The sequence below is a fragment of the Ursus americanus genome, chromosome 4 (genome assembly GCF_024610735.1).
Source record: "Ursus americanus isolate L20-20 chromosome 4, mUrsAme1.1.p, whole genome shotgun sequence".
Classification (NCBI taxonomy): Eukaryota; Metazoa; Chordata; class Mammalia; order Carnivora; family Ursidae; genus Ursus; species Ursus americanus.
In genome coordinates this window covers 77,976,036-77,996,362 of record NC_142130.1, presented here as the reverse complement: position 1 = coordinate 77,996,362, position 20,327 = coordinate 77,976,036, and the positions used below count along the sequence as shown (strand labels likewise).

General features: G+C 33.5%; 1 protein-coding gene across 2 annotated transcripts in view; it reads right to left on the bottom strand.

Annotated features, from left to right (window-relative positions):
* Window positions 1-20,327, bottom strand: part of NCAM2 (neural cell adhesion molecule 2) — a 506,926-nt gene that overhangs the window by 86,520 nt on the left and 400,079 nt on the right. For both annotated transcript variants that reach the window (XM_087861739.1, XM_087861738.1), the window contains exons 10-11: window positions 17,717-17,904; window positions 13,014-13,110 (exon numbers count right to left, since the gene is read on the bottom strand). In XM_087861739.1, the coding sequence (XP_087717865.1) occupies window positions 13,014-13,110; window positions 17,717-17,904 (285 nt within the window). The remainder of the gene's footprint in view (window positions 1-13,013; window positions 13,111-17,716; window positions 17,905-20,327) is intronic.

The window sequence follows — 20,327 nt, the reverse complement described above, 5'->3', positions numbered from 1 at the left end:
TCCTTTAAAAAGGCTGTCAGTGTATAAATAATGTTGATAAACATTTTGACATTTATACATATTATGCTTAAAGCCACAGCTTGATCAAAGTATAAAAGTGAAAACTTCCAAAAATTCTGCCTGGGTGATTATTTTATCTTGTGAAAGTTAAAAAAAAAAAAAAAGGAAAAAAAGGAAGAAGTTGCTTCTCTTACTTTAATTCTGATAAAATAAAATAATGGAATTAAAATAAAGAGGAACTATGGGACTCCTGGGTGGCTCAGTCCATTGGGCGTTCAATTCTTGGTTTCAGCTCATGTCATGATCTTGGGGTCCTGGGCTCCATGCTCAGTGGGGAGTCTGCTTCTCCCTCTCCCTTTGCTCCTTCCCCTGCTCTCTCTCTCAAATAAATAAATAAATAAATAAAATCTTTAAAAAAATAAAGAGGAACTAGTAAGTGGAGTCAAAGGTACATGGAGCCTTATTTTAAAAAAAAGAGCATGGCAATCAGATATGTACAGAGAGGTTTGAAAACAGATTCAAAATAATACATCAAATATATTTCTCTAACAACAACAACAACAACAAAAAAAGCATCCCAAAGTAAAGATACACGTTATAAAGCAAAATTCTGAAAGTACATGTCCAAAGATACACATGCGGAAGAAAAGGAAGGGAGCTCATGAATATAATGTGAGTGCATAGGAGATCGTGGATGAGTAAATGTTTTAGAAATATTTTTAAAGTGAGATGAATCATGGAATTACAAAACAGTATTTCCTCAGGCTTCAGGATAAGCTGAGATATAATGTGTTGAAGACAACAGCAACAACAAAGATTAGTTCTGTGTATGTGTTTTAGCTCTTCATACTCTTCCTCAACTGTACCCACAATTCTGAGCAAATATCAATAGATCTCAATATCAAGAGTGAAAATAGAAGTCATCAAGCAAGTTCATTCAAATTGTATCCTATCACTTCTGAATGAACCTAAAATGGAAGGCTGCCTTCCTCTTTTTTTGAAGGTCAAACCCTACATCTCTGAATGTTAATTTCTTTAACTTTTCTCATCACCAGAGAGCTCTTCTCTTCCCTTTTGTATTTTTAGTCTTTTGTATTTTTAGTCTTTCTTGTGTCTTATTACCATGAATTATAAAGATCTCTCACATGACACACTTTCTTCAGTCCTACTCTCTTCTCATGCCATAAACTCTTCTTTTGCTTCCCTGTCATGCTATTTCAACAGGCTGTTCCTAATTTCTGCCTTAACATCTTTACTTCTGGGAATTTGGTTTTCTCAAATGCTGGGAAGCTGGCGACAAAGGTATGGTTCAGAGTTACTGACTCAGCTTTCTCCGCACAGATGAGGATGTGGTATGGCTAAACTTAGATCCATTGGAAGAGTTTGATATTTGTCAACTTTCCCTTAAGTGGAAGTACTCAAGTGAGTATTTGGCCAGAATGGTGCTTCAAATCTAGGTAACAGAAATATCTCAGACATTTTCTGTTGACACATCACATCCATTTCTATCATCTAAGCTACTCCCCTTTATCATAAAAAATGGAAGGCTAAAATCTTCAATTTCCCAGACTTACTTGCTGGTATGGTTTTAAGTGCAATGAAGGCGCTCAGGGTGAGGTGCTCGAGTAAGTGGTTGAGAATACTGAGGGGGAGGGAACACCACTCCCACTTTTCTGAAGAGGTGCATCTGGACAAGAGGACCTACAGATGTGAATGAAGCCAGAAGCTGGACTCCCTCCCTACTCCACAGCCTATTCACACAATTTCTGGTGCGGGGTGGCTGTCAAGTCAGCAGAGGGGCAGCTCGGCAGTAGGGTTTCCCGACCTCTGGTTAACAACTGCAGACTTGACCTCTGGACTGCACTTTGCTAATTTGTGATCTGAAGCCTGAAGACTGGTGACTCTCTTGTCTTTCCTTTCCTCTGCCTTTTCAATGATTTTATAACCACCCAACTCTCAATATTAAGTCCTTTTCTGCTTGGTTTCTTTGTCAGTCTCCATCTAATGAAAGACACAAATATTAAGGGAATTGTCACCTAAAGGATTGACCTTCCTGGAGTCAGCAAGACCATGTAACATGCAGCCTCACTAGCAATTGCATGCACCGTGGGGACTATGCTGAGATGGGTTCCATCTGCTTCTGCTCTGAGTGGCCACCTTACTTCCAATCAGATTTTGTACATATTTTTCCTATTTCAATTGTAAACTTAATCTAACAGAATAGCAAATTTGCAACACATCTAAAATCTTATGAATTTCTTATTTCACTACCTATCTGGTTTTCTCCAATTGTCAAATCCAAAGAATTATTCGATTGATCTTTCACAACACTTGCTCACACAACTTTAAAATTTTCTTCATAAAAGTGGTGATATTAACTCTCTGAATAATTGTTTTTCATTTTATTTGTTCCTATATTTTTAAGTCCAACGATTAACCTGAGGTAACCCAGGGATCTCTCCTTAATTAGATCATTTTTACCTCTAATAGTCTCCATTGAAGTGCTCATTTACTCCTGAGGTATAAGTGGAAATTATTTCCCTCTAGAACACTCAAGTGTTGACCCTTCTCTCAAGTCATGGACTCCCCATATCCCATTATTAATAGGACATTTCAATTATGAGTAATAAATAAATTAAATAAAACATACTAAATCCTTTATACATTCAATAATTCATCTAAACTTACTACAAGCCAAGCAGTTTTCTTTCTTTCTCTCTTTTTTTAAGATTTTATCTATTCACTTGAGAGAGAGAGAGAGAGAGCGCGCACAAGCAGGGTGAAGGGCAGAGGGAGAAGCAGACTCCCCGCTGAGCAGGGAGCCCGATGTGGGACTCAATCCCGGGACTCTGGGATCATGACCCGAGCCGAAGGCAGACGTTTAACCAATGAGCCACACAAGCGCTGAAGCCAGGCACTTTTCTTTTATTTTTAAAAGATTTTATTTATTCATTTGACAGAGAGAGAGACAGCCAGCAAGAGAGGGAACACAAGCGGGGGGAGTGGGAGAGGAAGAAGCAGGCTCCCAGCGGAGGAGCCCGATGTGGGGCTCGATCCCAGAACTCCAGGATCACACCGTGAGCTGAAGGCAGAGGCTTCAGGACTGAGCCACCCAGGCGCCCCCAGGCACTTTTCTATGTTGGGGATAGAAGTGAGACAGCAATCCCTATTCTTATGGTGGTTACATTGTAATTACATAAAAGTAATTATATATATATATATATATATATATATATATATATATATTTATATATATATAAATATATATATATATTTATATATATATATAATATATATATATATTTATATATATATATAAAATTATTTGTATATATATATATAATTTATTGTGAATACTGTGGTCAAAAATTGAGCAGGCAAGGGAGATGGTTGTGGGAGAATAGGGATGGAAGTTGAAGTGTTGTAGTTTTAAAAATAAAATAAGACAAAATCAGAGAGGGGGACTCTTAGCTATAGGAAACAAACTGAGGGTGCTGGAGGGGAGGTGGGGGGATAGGGTAACTGGATGATGGGCATTAAGGAGGGCACTTGATGTAATGAGCACTGGGTGTTACATGCAACTGATAAATCACTAAACTCTACCTCTGAAACTAACAATACACTATATGTTAATTAATTGAATTTAAATAAAATTAAAAAAAGAAAAAAAAAGAAATTGGGTGAACAAGAATATCTTTGCTATAAAAGGTGATATTTAACTAAGGGCCTAAAGGAAAAAAAAAAAAAAGCAAGACTGATAGAAATGCTAGGAAGAGAAAATAGTAAGTACAAAGATAAGCTATGCCTTGGGTTTTTAAAGAAGGGGGGTGATCTGTGCAGTGGAGCATGACAAGGTGGGGGGATAGGAGACAAAAGTCAGAGAAGCCAAGGAGGGCAGGGGAGGTAAAAACACTGTGAAGCCTCATAGGCTTTTATAATCACTATGGCTTCATCCCTGAACAAAATGTTAAACCACCAAAATGCTTTAAGCAGAAGAGAATCATGTTTATTGTTCATTTTTTAAAAAAATAAGTCCTCTTTTTTTAAAAAAAAATTGTTTGTTTTTAATTTAAACTATACTCTAGGGGGCACAGGCCAAAGCAGGAAGACCAGTTTAGAAATTTATGGAACAATCTACATTAAGAGCAAAGCAGACCAACCAACCAAACAAATAAAAACAACCAGAATACAGAATTTGACTTCATGAAACCAATGAGACTCTTGAAGCACCTTGCTAGTAGAATCAACAAGACTCATCAAGGAGTTGGGCCTGAGTAAATAAGTAGATTCAAGGATGACTGAAAAGTGACAGTTGCCATTTATTGAGATGGAAAGAATGCCAAAGGAAGATAGGTAGGGATGAATATAGGAGATTGGCTTTGGATATCTGGACATCTGGACATTTGCACTGCCTATAGAACATCTAAGGGGAGAGGGAATTAAGCAGTTGGATATAAAAGTATAGCATTCAGGGAAAAGATCCAAGCCGAAGATATATATTGGAGTTACAAGTGGAATACAGGTGGCATTTAAATCCATAAGAATTTAGCATATCAAGGATATGAGTTTATATAAAATAAAAAGAGATCCAAAAATTGAGGTACACTGATTTTTAACAGGTCAGAGATTTATAACGATATCAAGGAGAGATCAAGCAAAAGATATCAAGGAGAGCCCAATGAGGAAGAAGGAAAACCAGAAAAGTATGGTGACATGCTAGCTAAGTTGGAGGCTAGAGAGGTGATTCAAGGAGAAAAAGTGATTAATTGGGTAATAGTCTGCCACTAGATCAGGAAGTATGAGGACTGAGAATGAGCCACTAGGTTGAGCAGGAAGAAGCTCAATGGATACCTTAATAATGGGTTTTATAGAGCAGTAACAGTAAAAACCCAACTGGAAGAGTTTGTGACAGAATGAGAGGAAAGTAATTAGGTACATCAAATATAATCAATTCTTTTGTGAAGTTTATTTATGAAGGAAGAGTGGGGGCAGAGAAATGATGTAGTGGCCAGAAGAATATATAAGGTCAGGATGATTTTTTTTAAAGATAAGAATTATTTTCCACTACAGAAATAAAAGCTTACTTGCTTTTTTTTTTTTTACACTGACACCCACCAGAACAAAAAAAAAAAGCAATCCATCTGCCTGTTATACACACAGACACACACATATACACCCACATACATAGACATACGTATAAAGAATATATACATTCTATTATAATCTCCCTTTCTGGAACAGTAGACATTACTTTAAGATGTTAAGATGTTTGAGTTTACACTTACAAATTTTAGATTATTTAGAGAAACATGAAAATTGGCAATTGGCCCATACCCTATGCCATGCTGAGATCAGTCTCTACAATGTTACCAACATAAAAAGATCATTCTGCTTTGTACATGATGCATGATACATGATACATGATGTAGAATAATGTAAATGTGCAAAATGTTTTTAAGGACATGCATAATGTGACCACCTCACTACTAACCTGTTCTCATCACCACCACTGATCCTCTCACACAATATGGCCGCTAGTCTTCCGTTATTGTACAAGTCCATGCTATTTCACAGGTGGTATCCTTGATTCTTGCCATTTCTCCCTTTCTTTTCAAGGGAGCTGTTTCTACTCAGTCTTCCAGACTGAATTCAGAAGTTGACACCTGTCTGAAACCCTCCCCAAGAATTCCAAACCAAATTCCATTTTGTGTTCCCAAGCATTCCACTTACATTTCTTCTGCAACCCTTTTTCTTTTGTACTCTAACTTCAATGTAAAGATCAGGGGTCATATATTACTCATCTCCTGATTCCCAAAGTCTAAAACAGTGCCTGGTACTTACTAGAAACTCATTATATACATGTTGAGTAAGCGAACTACCAAATGATTAAAAATTGATGCAAGTGGGGCCTCCTTGAAAATAATATCTAGCTATCCTAATCCCCCCTCTCCCCCACCGAGGAGCAGGGGAATTACAAAATCAAGCTGATGCCATACATGGTTTCTGAAGACACACAAAAGTTTGCCTCATAGTTTTGGGAAAAAGAGCAAGGTGTAGACTTTTCCAGGCTAGATAATAAAACTGATCATGTAAGAGAAACCTGGCTTTATATTCAATTGAAGGAAGTTTGTTCTCAAATGAACCAACGTTCACCTGCTTTCAAATTTTATGTAACAAAGGTCTGGATAAAATATGATTCAGATATAAGGGCACACAGATTGAGTATAATTCCATAAACACAGAATTCTGTTCAATTGATCCAGGTTAGCCTGTAAACAGGTTTCTATTCTCAAAAATGACTTGATAGACTTCTCCATGACTTAGGTGAAAATACAGATGACCACACTTCATGATATTTTTGAATTAAGTCAATCCTGGAAAGAGGGCTAAAACATTGGATTTGACAGGGTCTCCGCAGGTTAAAAAGATGAGTCCAAGTGGACAAGATGAGATTTAATAGGGGTAAGTACAGGGTCCTGACTGAGGTTAAAATAAAAATCAATTGTGAAGCACAGCATGGGAGAACTACTTTAGAGCAGTTTGTGTGAAAAAGATACAGGACTAGAAGGAAAAAAAAAACTGGCAAAATTGAATGAAATTTTGTATCCTTTAATAGAAATATAGTGTCCAGTATAAGTGAGGTCATTATCACACAATCAAGTTTTACTATGCATTGGTCTACAATGTTCAGATCTGTGTATTTTCCCCCCTAAACTTATGTATTATATCTAAAGAGACATTTAACAAACTGACTTTTACCCAAAGAAAAGTGGTCAATATGAACTACAACTTGGCCACATCAGTAGCTAGCTAATATTTATTGAGTACGTGCCCTGCGTGGGTGCTTTGGATTCATTTTCTCACTTAGTCTTCCCACAATTCTGATCAGGTGGATCTTGGAATGGCTCGGGTGGAGCACTGAGACCCCCTTTGGCATAGAAGCACCCATTCCCAATGTGAGATGTGTTGCCTGACAGCTTACAGCAGAGTCCCTTCCCTGAAAGTGCCCAGGAGAAGGTGACTTTATCAGAAAAGCCTACCAACTAATGAGGCAAATGGGAGCTCATCATATTCAGATTTAATATGAAAAGGATTACAGTTAAGAGTGAAATATGACAGGGGCGCCTGGGTGGCTCAGTCGTTAAGTGTCTGCCTTCAGCTCAGGGCGTGATCCTGGCGTCATGGGATCGAGCCCCACATCAGGCTCCTCTGCTGGGAGCCTGCTTCTTCCTCTCCCACTCCCCCTGCTTGTGTTCCCTGTCTCTCTGGCTGTCCCTCTCTCTGTCACATAAATAAATAAAGTCTTTAAAAAAAAAGTGAAATACGACAAAGATGAAATGAAGTTAAAATTATCAATGAACTATCTGATAATGTTTAAAAGTTAGATTAAAAATCTTTTGAGAACAACTTCAAAAAATACACATATACATATATAGATAGACTGCCTTGTCAGAGCATGATCTATTGGAAGCAGAGAACTGTAAGGAAGGAATGATAATTGTTCACTATATGGTTGCAATTTGATTTACCTTTATGTGTTCTATATTTTTAATTTGTTCCAAGACAGGTATTTAAATCAAAAAAGAAAATATGTTTTCTAGCTAGAAAGAAAGATTATCACCCTAAGAAGTGTACTTGAAAAAAAAATTCATGAAGAAGTCTTTTTTAAAAAACAACTCTCTGTCCCTCTCTTCATCTAATTGTATTTGTATTTGGTATTTTAATAAAAAAGTTAATATAACAAAATTGGTTATCAAACACATATGGGAAATATCTGATATTTCCCATAGAATTGTAGTTTTCTAAAGATAGAGTAGAAACCAAAGAGGACTGAACCAATCCTTGGTCCCGAATAGGAAGCCAGGGCCTAATAGGAAGATCCTGTTCAGGGGTTTTCGGATTTAATCCAAGCACAGTTAAATGTATTTTATTTAAAAAAAAAAATCATTTGAAAAATGGACTTAAGTTCCTTGATATTAATTGTGAGAATGTAAAAACAAAAATGGAGTTAAAATTAGGACTTGGCCAGTTAAGATCATGTGTTGGAAATAGGACCGGAAAAAAAAAAAAAAAAAAAGGTGCTGCCCTTCCACTGACCCTTTACTCATAGAAGACTTTTGATTTAGCCAATATTTTATCCTACTTTATTATTGAAATCATCATAATAGATATAATAATAATAATAGTAATAATAAATTGTGTTTTTACATATTTGCCCTAATTTCTGAATCTATCTTTCTTCTGTAAAATAAGTATAAATAATATCTCATGTGCGTCCTTGAGCTACTTTGAGAATTATGTCGATGACTACTCAGGATTCAATTTAGCTAATCACTCCTATGCGTCTTCTTGCTAGAACTTTATCAAGCTGTTCTTTCCCAGCAGAGATAAAGGCAAATGAAGTGGGAAGCATAGAGGTGAAATATCCAGCTCTCAAATATAAGTGGTGTCTATACGCCAGTTTCCATACACTGACATATCCTGCCAAATAAAGACTGTACCACCATTGTGAAGAACAGTGCTATTATCACACTTACTAAGATATTTAAAAAGGTGTCTAAATAAATTATTATATTTTAGAGTAAAAATTATTCCTCCATATTCAAAAACACCGGTTGTCTGTGAATCAATGATTATTTAATATGCAAAAATTCTTTTTAATATTTTAAAACATTTATAAGATCATATATAGAAACTATGTATGCACACACACAAAAGACTGGATTTTTTTTTTTTTAATCGAGAATGCTACCTATATTCACATGTTATGTTGCTTTTCTGAAGCTACTGTATCTTAGATGTATTTGTTTATTGGCCTTAGTTTCCTACCTTTTGTTTTTTTTTTAAGTAGGCTCCATCCCCAGTGTGGAGTCTGACACAAAGCTTCAACTCACAACCCCAAGATCAAGACCTGAGCTGACTTTAAGAGTGAGACACTTAACCGACTGAGCCACCCAGGTGCTCCTATTCTTTATTAAAAGCATAATTTCATATTTATAGAAAATTTGTAAGCATAGTGCACAGAACTTACCTTTTTAATGTGAGCCATTTAGAGTAAGTTGACATGGTGCCAACTTTAGTATGTATTTACTATAACAGAACAATCTTCTACATAAGCTCTAGAAAACAATTAATTTACTAGCTAATCCAAAGACTACAATTGAATTTCACCTATCATCCCAGTAATGTCCTTTATAACAAAAGATGCAGGCCTGGCATTTATTTGTTATCTTTACTGTCCTTTAATAAAGAAAGTTTCCTTAATCATTCCTTTGCACGGTTTTGACACCTGAATGCTGGTTATTTTGTAGATAGTACTTCAATTTGGATTTGTCTTCTCTTTCCTCATACTAGATTCTGATTATGCATTTTTGGCAGGAAAATTACAATTGTTATTCTATATTCTTCTCGTTGCCTATTTCTGGTAGCACCCAAGTTTAATTTTCTCATTACTGGTGATGTTAATTTTGATCACTTAATTAAAGTGGTATCTGGTAGGCTTACAACTGTAATGTTGCTGTTTTTCCTTTGTAATTAAAAAATAATTTGGGGGTAGGCACTTTAAAAGTATTTCCATTTATTTATTTATTTATTTTGTCATCTAACTTGCTAAGTTTTTTCTCAACATATACCTGCATTAGCAACCACTGATGCCCCTCAGGTGAGTTCATTTGTATTACGGTATTTGTTTAAAATGGTTGATGGATGTTTTTGACGCGTGTCTTTTTTTTTTTTTTTTAATTTCTTTTCCTCTCGGTAAAACAAATTGTTTCAGGCTTATCCTGTACTTTTTTGTTCCAGTCCTAGAATCAGCCATTTTTATAAGAAACCCTAGTTACTTTTAGTGAAGAATAGTATTTAGAAACCAAGACGTGGATGCCAGCCATGTCTGCTCTTTGTTGTTGAGGTGCTGGAGTTCCCAAGACCTCCCTGGATAGAGCTAGTTCAGAAATTGTTTTCTTTTTTCTTTTTTTTTTTAATTTCAAGTTTTTATTTAAATTTTATTTAGTTACCACATACAGTAAAATTGGTTTCAGGTGTGGAATTGGTAAAATTGGTTTCAGGTATAGAATTTAGTGAATCATAACTTACATATACAGAAATTATTTTCTAAGCAAGATTCCTGACAAAAAGCTCCTTGTAGAAATGACTGAATACACACACACAGACACACACAGACACACACACACAGACACACAGACACACACACAGACACACACACACACACACACACACACACACACACACACACACACACACATATCCCTTTACTTCTTTTCTCCTTTTGATATCTACCTACATACACTAAAACCAGACTTCACACCAGTAACTCCAATACCCAACCATTACCCCAGGGTCATTCTCGTTTTTGTATTTTTATGTAAATACTGATGTTACCCATATGCTTGTAGAAATGAATCATCCATCACTGCACCCACCACTTTACTTGGACCTCTCCTTACACCGATTAGGTTCCAACATTCCTCTCCGGGTTGCTGTTTCTGTCTTGGCACATGCAAATCCTTCTCACCTGCCTCGACTCCAACACCCCACACTAGACCACTGAAACCCTCTTTAGTCTATTAACTCTGCTGAGGGTCTGACCCCCTATGGTAGGCTGCTGTGTCACCACCTGCATATAGATGTCTACCTTGCTCAGATGTGAGACTTAATTGTAAAGGAGGTAAAAAAGGAAGAAATGAAGGAAGGAAAAGAGGAAGGAAAAGAAGATTTTTGAAACAAAGGAAGTTAAAAAGGTAGCTTCTTCCTGTATTTTTCTCTGAATATATAACACATAATTTCATGTGCAGTTGTCACTGTTTTAATTTATTGCCCTTTTAAATCAAAATAATCTATTACAGTATAAAATACCACATGCCAAATGATTTGGACCTTTTACTAGGTCAGATAGGCTAATGAAATATTGAGCTGTGATATTGACATCTATTTTGAAATATTTGAATTTCTACATAACATTTCTCTTACATTTTATTTAAAATCACATTGCACTTTCATTGTTCAAATTCTTCAGGAAAGACTAAATTTTGTAAGCATTAAATAAAGAGGCCCCATCAAAGTAACAATGTTTATAAATGCTGAGGTTTAAACATAATGTTTCCCACCTAAGGCTCAGGGTCTAATTTATTTTTATATCTCTTTTATAATTTCAATTGAATCTATCTCTTTCTGAAACAAATTTTACGTATGTATTTGTCACAAACTTTTGAAATATTAGGAAATTTGCAGTATTCAAGACATATTTCCAATAACATTTTAGCTCTAAGGTTGAGTGAACATTTTCCAATTTTTTTTTTTTATGCTTAGGGCTGAGGGAAATTCATTAAGTTAGTATCTTCATTAGGAGGATAGGTATCAAATATATTTTTCAATGAAAAATATTATAGTAAGAAATGTGCGATATGAATGTATACAGACATTAAATATTTCCTGAGAATTTAATAAGATATAAAAATCTCATGAATATATTCTATTTTTCATATTTTTCCTAGAATTACAAGCACTTAAAAATTTTTTAAAAAGCACTTAAACTACATTAACAAGTTTACTTATACAAACCTACATCATTTCTAAGAAAGCAATGTAAAAGTGTATATCAGTACTAATATAATTGCATATACACATACTGACTGATTACATATTTTGTTATTATTTATAAAAAAGTTCAGAAGAAAATTTGCCTAATTTCCTGAGGCTTGGAATTTATATACATAGTGAATGCTTCTGATAAGTACAGATCATGCTCACTTCAATTTATTATCAATGAATTTTGAAATGACTTCACACATTTCATTTTCCTAGAATTTAATTTCTTGTGTAATAGTTTATTCATATGCCTAAATGTGGAGAGTTTACCTCCTATGATTTTCATTGAGATTAATTTTCTAAAAACTTCATGGTAGGTGATAAATATTCATTATTTCCTTTCTTCCTTAATCTCTTCCTTCCTCCTTTTCTCCCTAAATTCCTTCTCATGCCAATATTTTCCTTCCTCCTTTCTTTCCTAAAGCCCTTTCACACAGTCCCTTCTCTCCCTTCTCCAGTGTAGCAAAACTTGAATTGGAGAAACAGATTTCAGTTACATAATAATTTGAGTATTATTAGCTTTGTAAACTTTTAAATTTCCCTTTTGGTCTTTACAACTCATGACATGACTTTACGTATCAATAGAAGTAAATATATTTCTTTGTGTAAAATTATAGTTAGATACTAGAACCTACTTAGAAAACACTTTAAAATATTTTCATGGAAGTTACCTATTCTTTTAAAACATAACACTACAATAATTTTCTGATATTTCTCTATGTAGTCCTAAAAGACAATAAAGCATGTTTTTGTATCTTCAGAGCTATGCAAAATATACTACAATGTATATTTTCAGACTTCCAATCAGTCTTGTAAAAACATAATGCAAATTCTAGAAATAAATATGTGTGTGTTATATGTAATTTATTTATACAACTAAACACATAACTGGATTTCTAGTTAAAATGAATTGTATCTACATGTTATTACTTCAATATCTTTAAGCTTTTGGGGAAGAACTAGAATGTTTTCATATACAAAATGCAACAGTTTTCAATGAAAATTATATAACTCTAAGTTTTCTATTTGCCTTAAAAATAAGCTTATTATTTGTACTTTCAAGTTTAGGATCTTAAAATAGGTTAGTTTATTTTCTCTTAAGATGTCTTTTTAATTTTTTTGGTAGGATTCTTACTTAAAATATAATTTGTTTTCTTAAGACATACCTTTCCTACTTCTTTTGTAGATAGCTCACTAGTAAAGTTGGGGGATCAGAATCAAGGTCTAAAATTAATCTTAATTAGTAAATATCTTCTACGTCCTCAGTATCTGTCAAATGCAACTGTCCTAAATTTTTAAGCACAGGTTCATTCTTTTTAATAATAACCTATATCATGACTTACAAAAATGAAGCTATTTGCTTGTAGAAATAATTTATGAGATCTCAGAAATTATTGTGCTATACTTACCAGCCAAAGCAAGAATATATTCTTGAAATCTTGTTCCTATACGGTTAGTGGCTGTGCAATTATATCGTCCAAAGTCATTGTCAGATGTAGGTGCTATCTAAAATAATCATAATAATAGAAGTTTAACAATTTTAAAACAATATCATGGCAGTTTTAAAACAGACCCTAGTATGCCTACCATCTTCACACCTGTTCAATTATTCACAACTCTTTGCTATAACTCTTTTTTTCTGTATCAAAAAGTGTAATACATGGACCTATATCTGCACAGGACTAGATGAAATATAGTTTAACTATTAATTTATTCGGTAGACAAATGCCACCATTTTATTATATCTGTTGAATAAGAAGAGATATTTGTGATGTAAAACTCAGAAAGTAGTACACAGTTTGAAAAATATAGATTCTGCAGTTGCCACAGACATGAAAACAGAACACTTGTACCAAAAGCATGGTTAATTAACCCTTCGTTTTCTTTTTTAGCCTAAAGTCAAGCAGATTTAAAGTTCATGAAAGGCTGGAAATACATCAGTTCTTTTCCCCCCCTCATGATTTTATTGAATACGAAATATTAATGAAGGATGAGGACTCATTCTAAAAAAAAAAAAAAAAATCTTTCCAGGAAGGTATTTTGGAAGAAAATGTTGCCCCTGTGTAGCAATCCCTGTAACAGGCACATTATCCTGATGGGTAATAATAGTATCTTGCCTCCATTTCTGTTCAATTTCTATCATTCTCTTTCAGTTAAGGTGGAAAATAGCTGACCTCAGTCCTTACACATTTGAAGTCCGTAATTAAGTTAACCTCCCAGGAATCTATTGCAGAACGTTGGGGCCAACCCTGTAATTCTAATGTACTGAAATTCTGAAGTATCAATTCAGAAAAGAGATTTGATGATAGTAATAGATATAATTTTCAATCCCGGTAACTATTATTAAGAGAGAATATGCTTACAACAAGAGGTGCTGTTAATTTCAACTCTATCCCAAAAGGGGGGAAAATGATTTTGTGGTAATGGGAGGCTATTAACTAAAAGTGCAATTTTGAGGTCCATTGAAGATGGTAATTCTGAAAAAGTACAAAAAAGCTGTGTCATTCATTCTCTGGTTAGCTGTCTATCTAAGAATAGATCATAAGCTTAAGGATTAGAGGCTTCAACCATTCTTATGTAAGTATTCCTGAGTGATTAAAGCATTCATTTTTCTTACATTCAGCTTTTAATAAACCAGGCTAATTTAACTTGGAAATAATTTTACTAGTGAGAAAGGAATCTGCCCCCCAAATTTCTCCATTTTACAGGCACAGGAGAGTTATTTGTATAGTCCATAGGAAACAATGCACGCTGTACTGATAAAAGGCAGACAGGATGGCCATGACAAAGAATCAGGACTATTGTGCAGCCCCTCAATATCAAAAAAGTAATTTAAATATAGCCAGTTTCATTGGAACAACTTTTAAAAGGCTCAATTCAGGGTGTTTTCATTTGTTTGTTTGTTTTCTGTTCCTGGGAGTTCACCTATCAAAAGATAAAAGTTTTACAGTTTTATCTGAAATAATTCCTTTATCATGTCGTATGATTAATAAATACAGAAAACACCCCTAGTAGCACAAATTATTAAAAAAAAATCCCACAGACCTAGACAGAACCTGGTAAATCATGTGCCGTGCAGCCTATTTGATGTGTTCTAGGAAAGCAGTATGAATGCAACGTGCAACCCCAGCACAATGAAATAATAGGTAATTTTATCAAAAAATAAAATATTATACAACAAAGATATATTATAAAACATCAATTTAAAAATATTTAAATGTTTGAAATATACCAATTATTGCTGATATTTGTCCAGGAAGTGCTAGGAACATCTACATACGACACCACTTTTTCACATTTTAATACGCAGTTAAAATAATCCAAGATTACTTATGATACTGGTGATTACTTATGATACTGATGATTTAATAGTATATAATGGATCAACAAATATAATTTTGAACATCAAAATATGAGCTGGGAGTACAATGTTAATAAAGGAGTTCACTAGTCTTTTTCCTAAACTTCATTTCCTCTTTCTATGGGCTCCCTGGTGAGAAAATCATATATTTAATAGTAAGCCTTTTACTTAGGACAAGGAATAATACAGATGATCAAAAGCACAATATTATTCCAATCAACCTCTTAGAAAATTCCTACATCAGTTTTTGCCCAGATATTAAAATGTTGGCTTATTACCTCAGGAAGTGCTCGGGAGAAAAAAAAAAAAAAAGGATCACCTTTACAGATGATTTTATTGGCACCAATCCAATTTATGGAATATTTTATTATGTTTTAAAATTCATAAATTTAGAAGATTGATTTTTATATATTTATTCAATGAAAAAGGAAAAACTTTAAAAATCAATTCAAGAAATCTGTTATTGACCAACTAGTTATCAATTGCAAACTGAATTTTTGTATGTTGTATTATATGTTCTTAAGAACTAGCAATTATGTGACTACTATAATCATCCCTAAACAAAAAATGATAATGTACTATCTAAGCAAATAAGTATGCTATTAATTCAAAATTACTAATACTTATCATTGCTTTTTCTTTTTGTAGTTATTGTTATTTTGTTTTATTTTAAATTGTATTAGCTACCCATTAGTTATTTATTCAAGATTTTAATTTAATTTAAAAAAAATAGTATACACATAAAAAGTATATGTTCTAGGTCAATGCTTTAACCAACAGATCATGTGGTATGTATAAAAAAAATTGCTTAGTTTTCACTTTGGGGTGGAGAGGAATGCCATTTAGGCAGAAGATTAAATAACGTGAGAGCTTTATATGAATAAAATATTTAAATATAAAATGTTTAAAACATTTAAATGTCAGATTTGGAACATGCTGCTTGACAATGACTATAGAGAATTATGAGCTATCCCAGAAACTGAAAAGTGGTGAAATGAACTAAAGCCGAAATTACAGAGTAGTCTGTCATTTAAACATGAACTTAAATCTACCTGTTACGGAATAAATTGTGTTACCCCACAAAATTCATATGTTGAAACCCTAACCTCTAATGTTATTTGGAGACAGGGTCTTTAAGGAAGTAACTGAGGTTAAATGAGAACATAAAAATGGGCCCTGATGTCCTTATAAGAAGACAAGACACCAAAGCTCTCTATGTACAGAGAAGAAAAACCATGTGAGTGTCTGGTTAGAGGGCACATCTGCGGCCCAACACAGAAGTTTCACCAAAACCCAACCCTCCGGCACCTTGATCCTGCACTCCTAGCCTACAGAAATATGTGAGGGGAAGGAGGATCCTTTGTTTGCGCTTCCTGGTCTGTGGTGTTCATTATGGCAGTCTGAACACCCTAACACAGCGCCCAAAACTAAAGTTAAACCTAACCTCAGTTTTCAACCGGTTAAATACCTAAATTTTAAGTTAAATCTAACCAAGTGTCTTTATGAAATTGATCTCTGTGTCAATTCACCAATAGTTCTTCTAATAAAGTTACAAAGAAACCAATTTAAATTCAAACAGATTTAGACATCACCCATTCCAAGGTGTTTAAATCCTTCGGAATGGGTGGTGTGCACAGAGGTTTCCCTTACTAATATTTTATAATATATGTATTTGTTGGGCACATAAGTGATAGTCAAAGCCTTTCTGCCCAAGGCCTAGAAAATCGATGTAAAAAAATAGTTCCTTTTAGAGTCCTACCCTCTTATCTTTTTGGCTGTATTAATAAATAAATAAAATCAAATAAAAATTTTAAAAAAAGAAACAGATTAAGACAATCGCTTAATTAGCAAAGAATCAGTTATCCAGTATTTGGGGAAGTGATGGCTAAATCCTTCTATCAACCTAGCATTTCATGAAGTCCAATTACCAGGTAGAAAAGTTAAGAAGGCACCAATGAGAACACCTTTTAAGTTAATGCATTATAAGCATCAGATGTTATTTTAAAACATGCATTTTTAAAATGTACGTAAATTGAATTACAAGGAAAAACATAGCATCCTTTCAGCTAAATAAGGCTATTTGAGAGAGATTTCCAATTGTACTGAAAGCATAAGTTGGAAGCATTCATGTTTGTGATCATAGACACACAAACTCTGGGAACTGATACACACACATAATCTACAGTTAATAAATAAAAGGTATTATATTCAAACAGAATTTAAAGGCCAGGCACTTGGCAGTATAAAGACAATTATCTACAATCTTAATTTAAAATATAAAATGAAATGAGGCATTGAACAAGTAAATCTGATTTATTCAGAAACTTGTAAATACGTACTCACCAAAAATTATATATGCCAGTCTTAGAAGGAAGGCATAATCTCAGAATCAATAGCTAGTATCAATACTTTTGGCCCTTAACAACTCATTCCCTCACCTTATTTTTTCCTGATATAACTGATTTTTTTCCAGAAAAAAATTATGAAAAGTAATGGCTTTTGCTATACACTCCTATTTCTATACAAGTAAAGAGTGAGATACTAATCATTAATGGGCCATGATCCAAATGCATAAAATTTACTTTTTAAGTGAATACACATGAAAGATACACAATAAGATTTGTATGTGTATATATATTACATAATATAAACATATATAAATGCATTTATATTAACATATTTATATATATTCCAAAATAGTAGGTAACTGCTAAAATAATACAGCTCATTCATATGTACATGAAGACTTACCTCTAATATCATCTTTCTCCCTGCACTATACGTCTTTAAATTAGTGGTGTTTTTAGCTGGCAGGACTAATTTCTCTCTTCTCCAATGGACTGATGCTGGTGGATTAGATTTCACATCACAGCTTATATTGATCGGGTTTCCCTCCCAAGAGTAATAAATTGTTTGGTTTGATATAAACTTGGGAGCATCTGTAAAGCAAAAAAACGTATATTTATAGACCTTTTCTTTAAGATAAATAATCACTTGATTAATATAAACAATAGTAATTACCGCTTGACTACAAAAAGAAGCCACAGCAATTCTAATTTCATATATTTAATATGTGACATTGGAACTCATGAAAATATGTTATTTGACTGTTTCATCAAATAATCTTAAAATTAATATACAAATATTTAAAGTTATCCAATTATTAAAATATGAAACATTAATGCTCAGAGTTGAATTTGCTTTTAATAATCTCACAAAGAATTATCTATCCAGTTAAATAATAGCTATCTACATATGTGAAATCTGTTTCTGGAACAAACCTCATTATAAAGTGTGAGTTTAGGATAACAAAAATCAGTGGCCATTTTTAAATCTTGTCTTACTCATAAAATTTCTTCTATCAAATATTTTGAAACATATACAATCTAAGTTGAAATGTCAATATCATAATTAAGAAACATTTTTTTTCTGAAATATCATTTCCAGTTTTAATTAAACCAGAGATGATTTAATTTAATCCACAAAGTTGAATTGAAAATTAATCAGTTCCTATGAAGCTCTGTCAATTCTCCGGACCCTACATCAGACATCTATAAAAATAGTTAAGAGAAAACAGACAATATTATTATATTATTTTATTGAAATAACCTAGTTGTGAAGACACACAAACATGGTTTTTAGTCTTGCCCCATTCTAGAACTATGATGTAGCACAAATGCCAATCAATCACAACTTCTTTGAGTCTCAGTATTTTGACTATATAATTATTTGAAAGGACTCACCTTTAAAGTTTTTACATAAAAGCAAAGTCCTATATTAAGTGGTAGCTAAAATGTTGCTGGTATTTATATGATTATTGTTACTAATATTAACTATTTGAAACTTAACATCACTTCATAAATTATTGACTTAAGTAATCTAACTTAAATGTTTTGTTTTGCTACCCTTAATTACTTAAAAATGAGCTACACCAATTTTGTTGCTTCAAGAGATTTTATATAAGATACATAAGAACTATAATCTGTAGTACAAATGCACAATTGAAAAATTCTTGTCCTATATTTGTTTTAGTGTGTGTTTATAATGCCAATTTCACACAGTTATGAAATATTAATTGAATGTTTTCTATGTAAGACAGTAAGATTATACATTTTATTCTATTTTATCTTTTCAATAACCTTGCGAGGAAGGTGTTATCCTGTTGTAAGCGTGAAGGATATGGAGTAAGAGCTGTCAAGCTTATTTTAAGTTGTAGGTCTGGGATGGGAATTTGCAGTGATTTTAACCAGAGACCATTCATGATATAACCATTCAACCCAGGAACAAAATTATATTATTCAGTGCTAGCAACATTTTGGTGATATGGATCCTATCATACATTATTGAAGTGAATACAATTTGAACAATTCCTCAGGAAGATAAAGAATCTTAAAAAGCTTTATAATTTTGCTTCTGCAACCCAGTCTTAGGTATCTTTCCAGAGAAAATAAGTAGAAATATTAAAAGTTTATATAAAGGACATTTAATGGATTGTTATCTTAACAAAAACTTGAAAGAGCTTAATGTTCCTCAAAAGAGAATTGTCTAAATAAGTAATAACACATGTTGGCATTTAGATGAGCTAAATATTACACAGACGTATCTGCCTGTGGTTTTCCCTCAGCTTGCAATGTGCCTGTCCGTCTCTTCATCTGGCTGCCTTCAAAACCAAGCTCCACACTTCCTAAACACCCTTTCCATGACCTTCGGTTGTGGATGAGCTTCTGTACTCTGTGCTCCCACAGAGTCTATGTTTTCCCTCAGCATGGTAACAGGCAGTGGAAGGATCTACGTTATTGTTTCTCCACCAAATGATCTGAATCTTATGGGTTAAGATACGGTCACAATTATATACCTGATAGCTTACATTGCGTTGGAGGCTTACTTGGTTCTTAAAAACTGCACATCGAATTCACTTGAAATTAAGCAGTCAATGAATTTTCAATCCAACAGTTCGGTTAAATTGAACAGAAGGCATTCTCAAGGAGAAAAGAAAAAAAAAAACCTAACTTTTTCAAGGCCTGGGAAGATCAAGTCAAAAATCTAAGGACATGTAACTAATTAGGGATGCAACTGTAAGAGAAACCAAACTTCCTGATATTCAGAATCAAAAGCTAAACTTATATCTCTATCTGTATCTCGAGCTCTAGCTAGAAAACATTTTATTACTCAATAAATATGAAATATAATCTCTTTAACATTATAATATTCTAAGGAAAGGTTTATGGAAAATTTATTTGCATATAAATATAGCCCAATACGAAAATCATACATGCTCATAGGAACTATTAATAGCTGACTCACAGTCTACTCTGTCCATGATGTGGAATCTGTGTGAATATGTGTTACATTATTATAATTT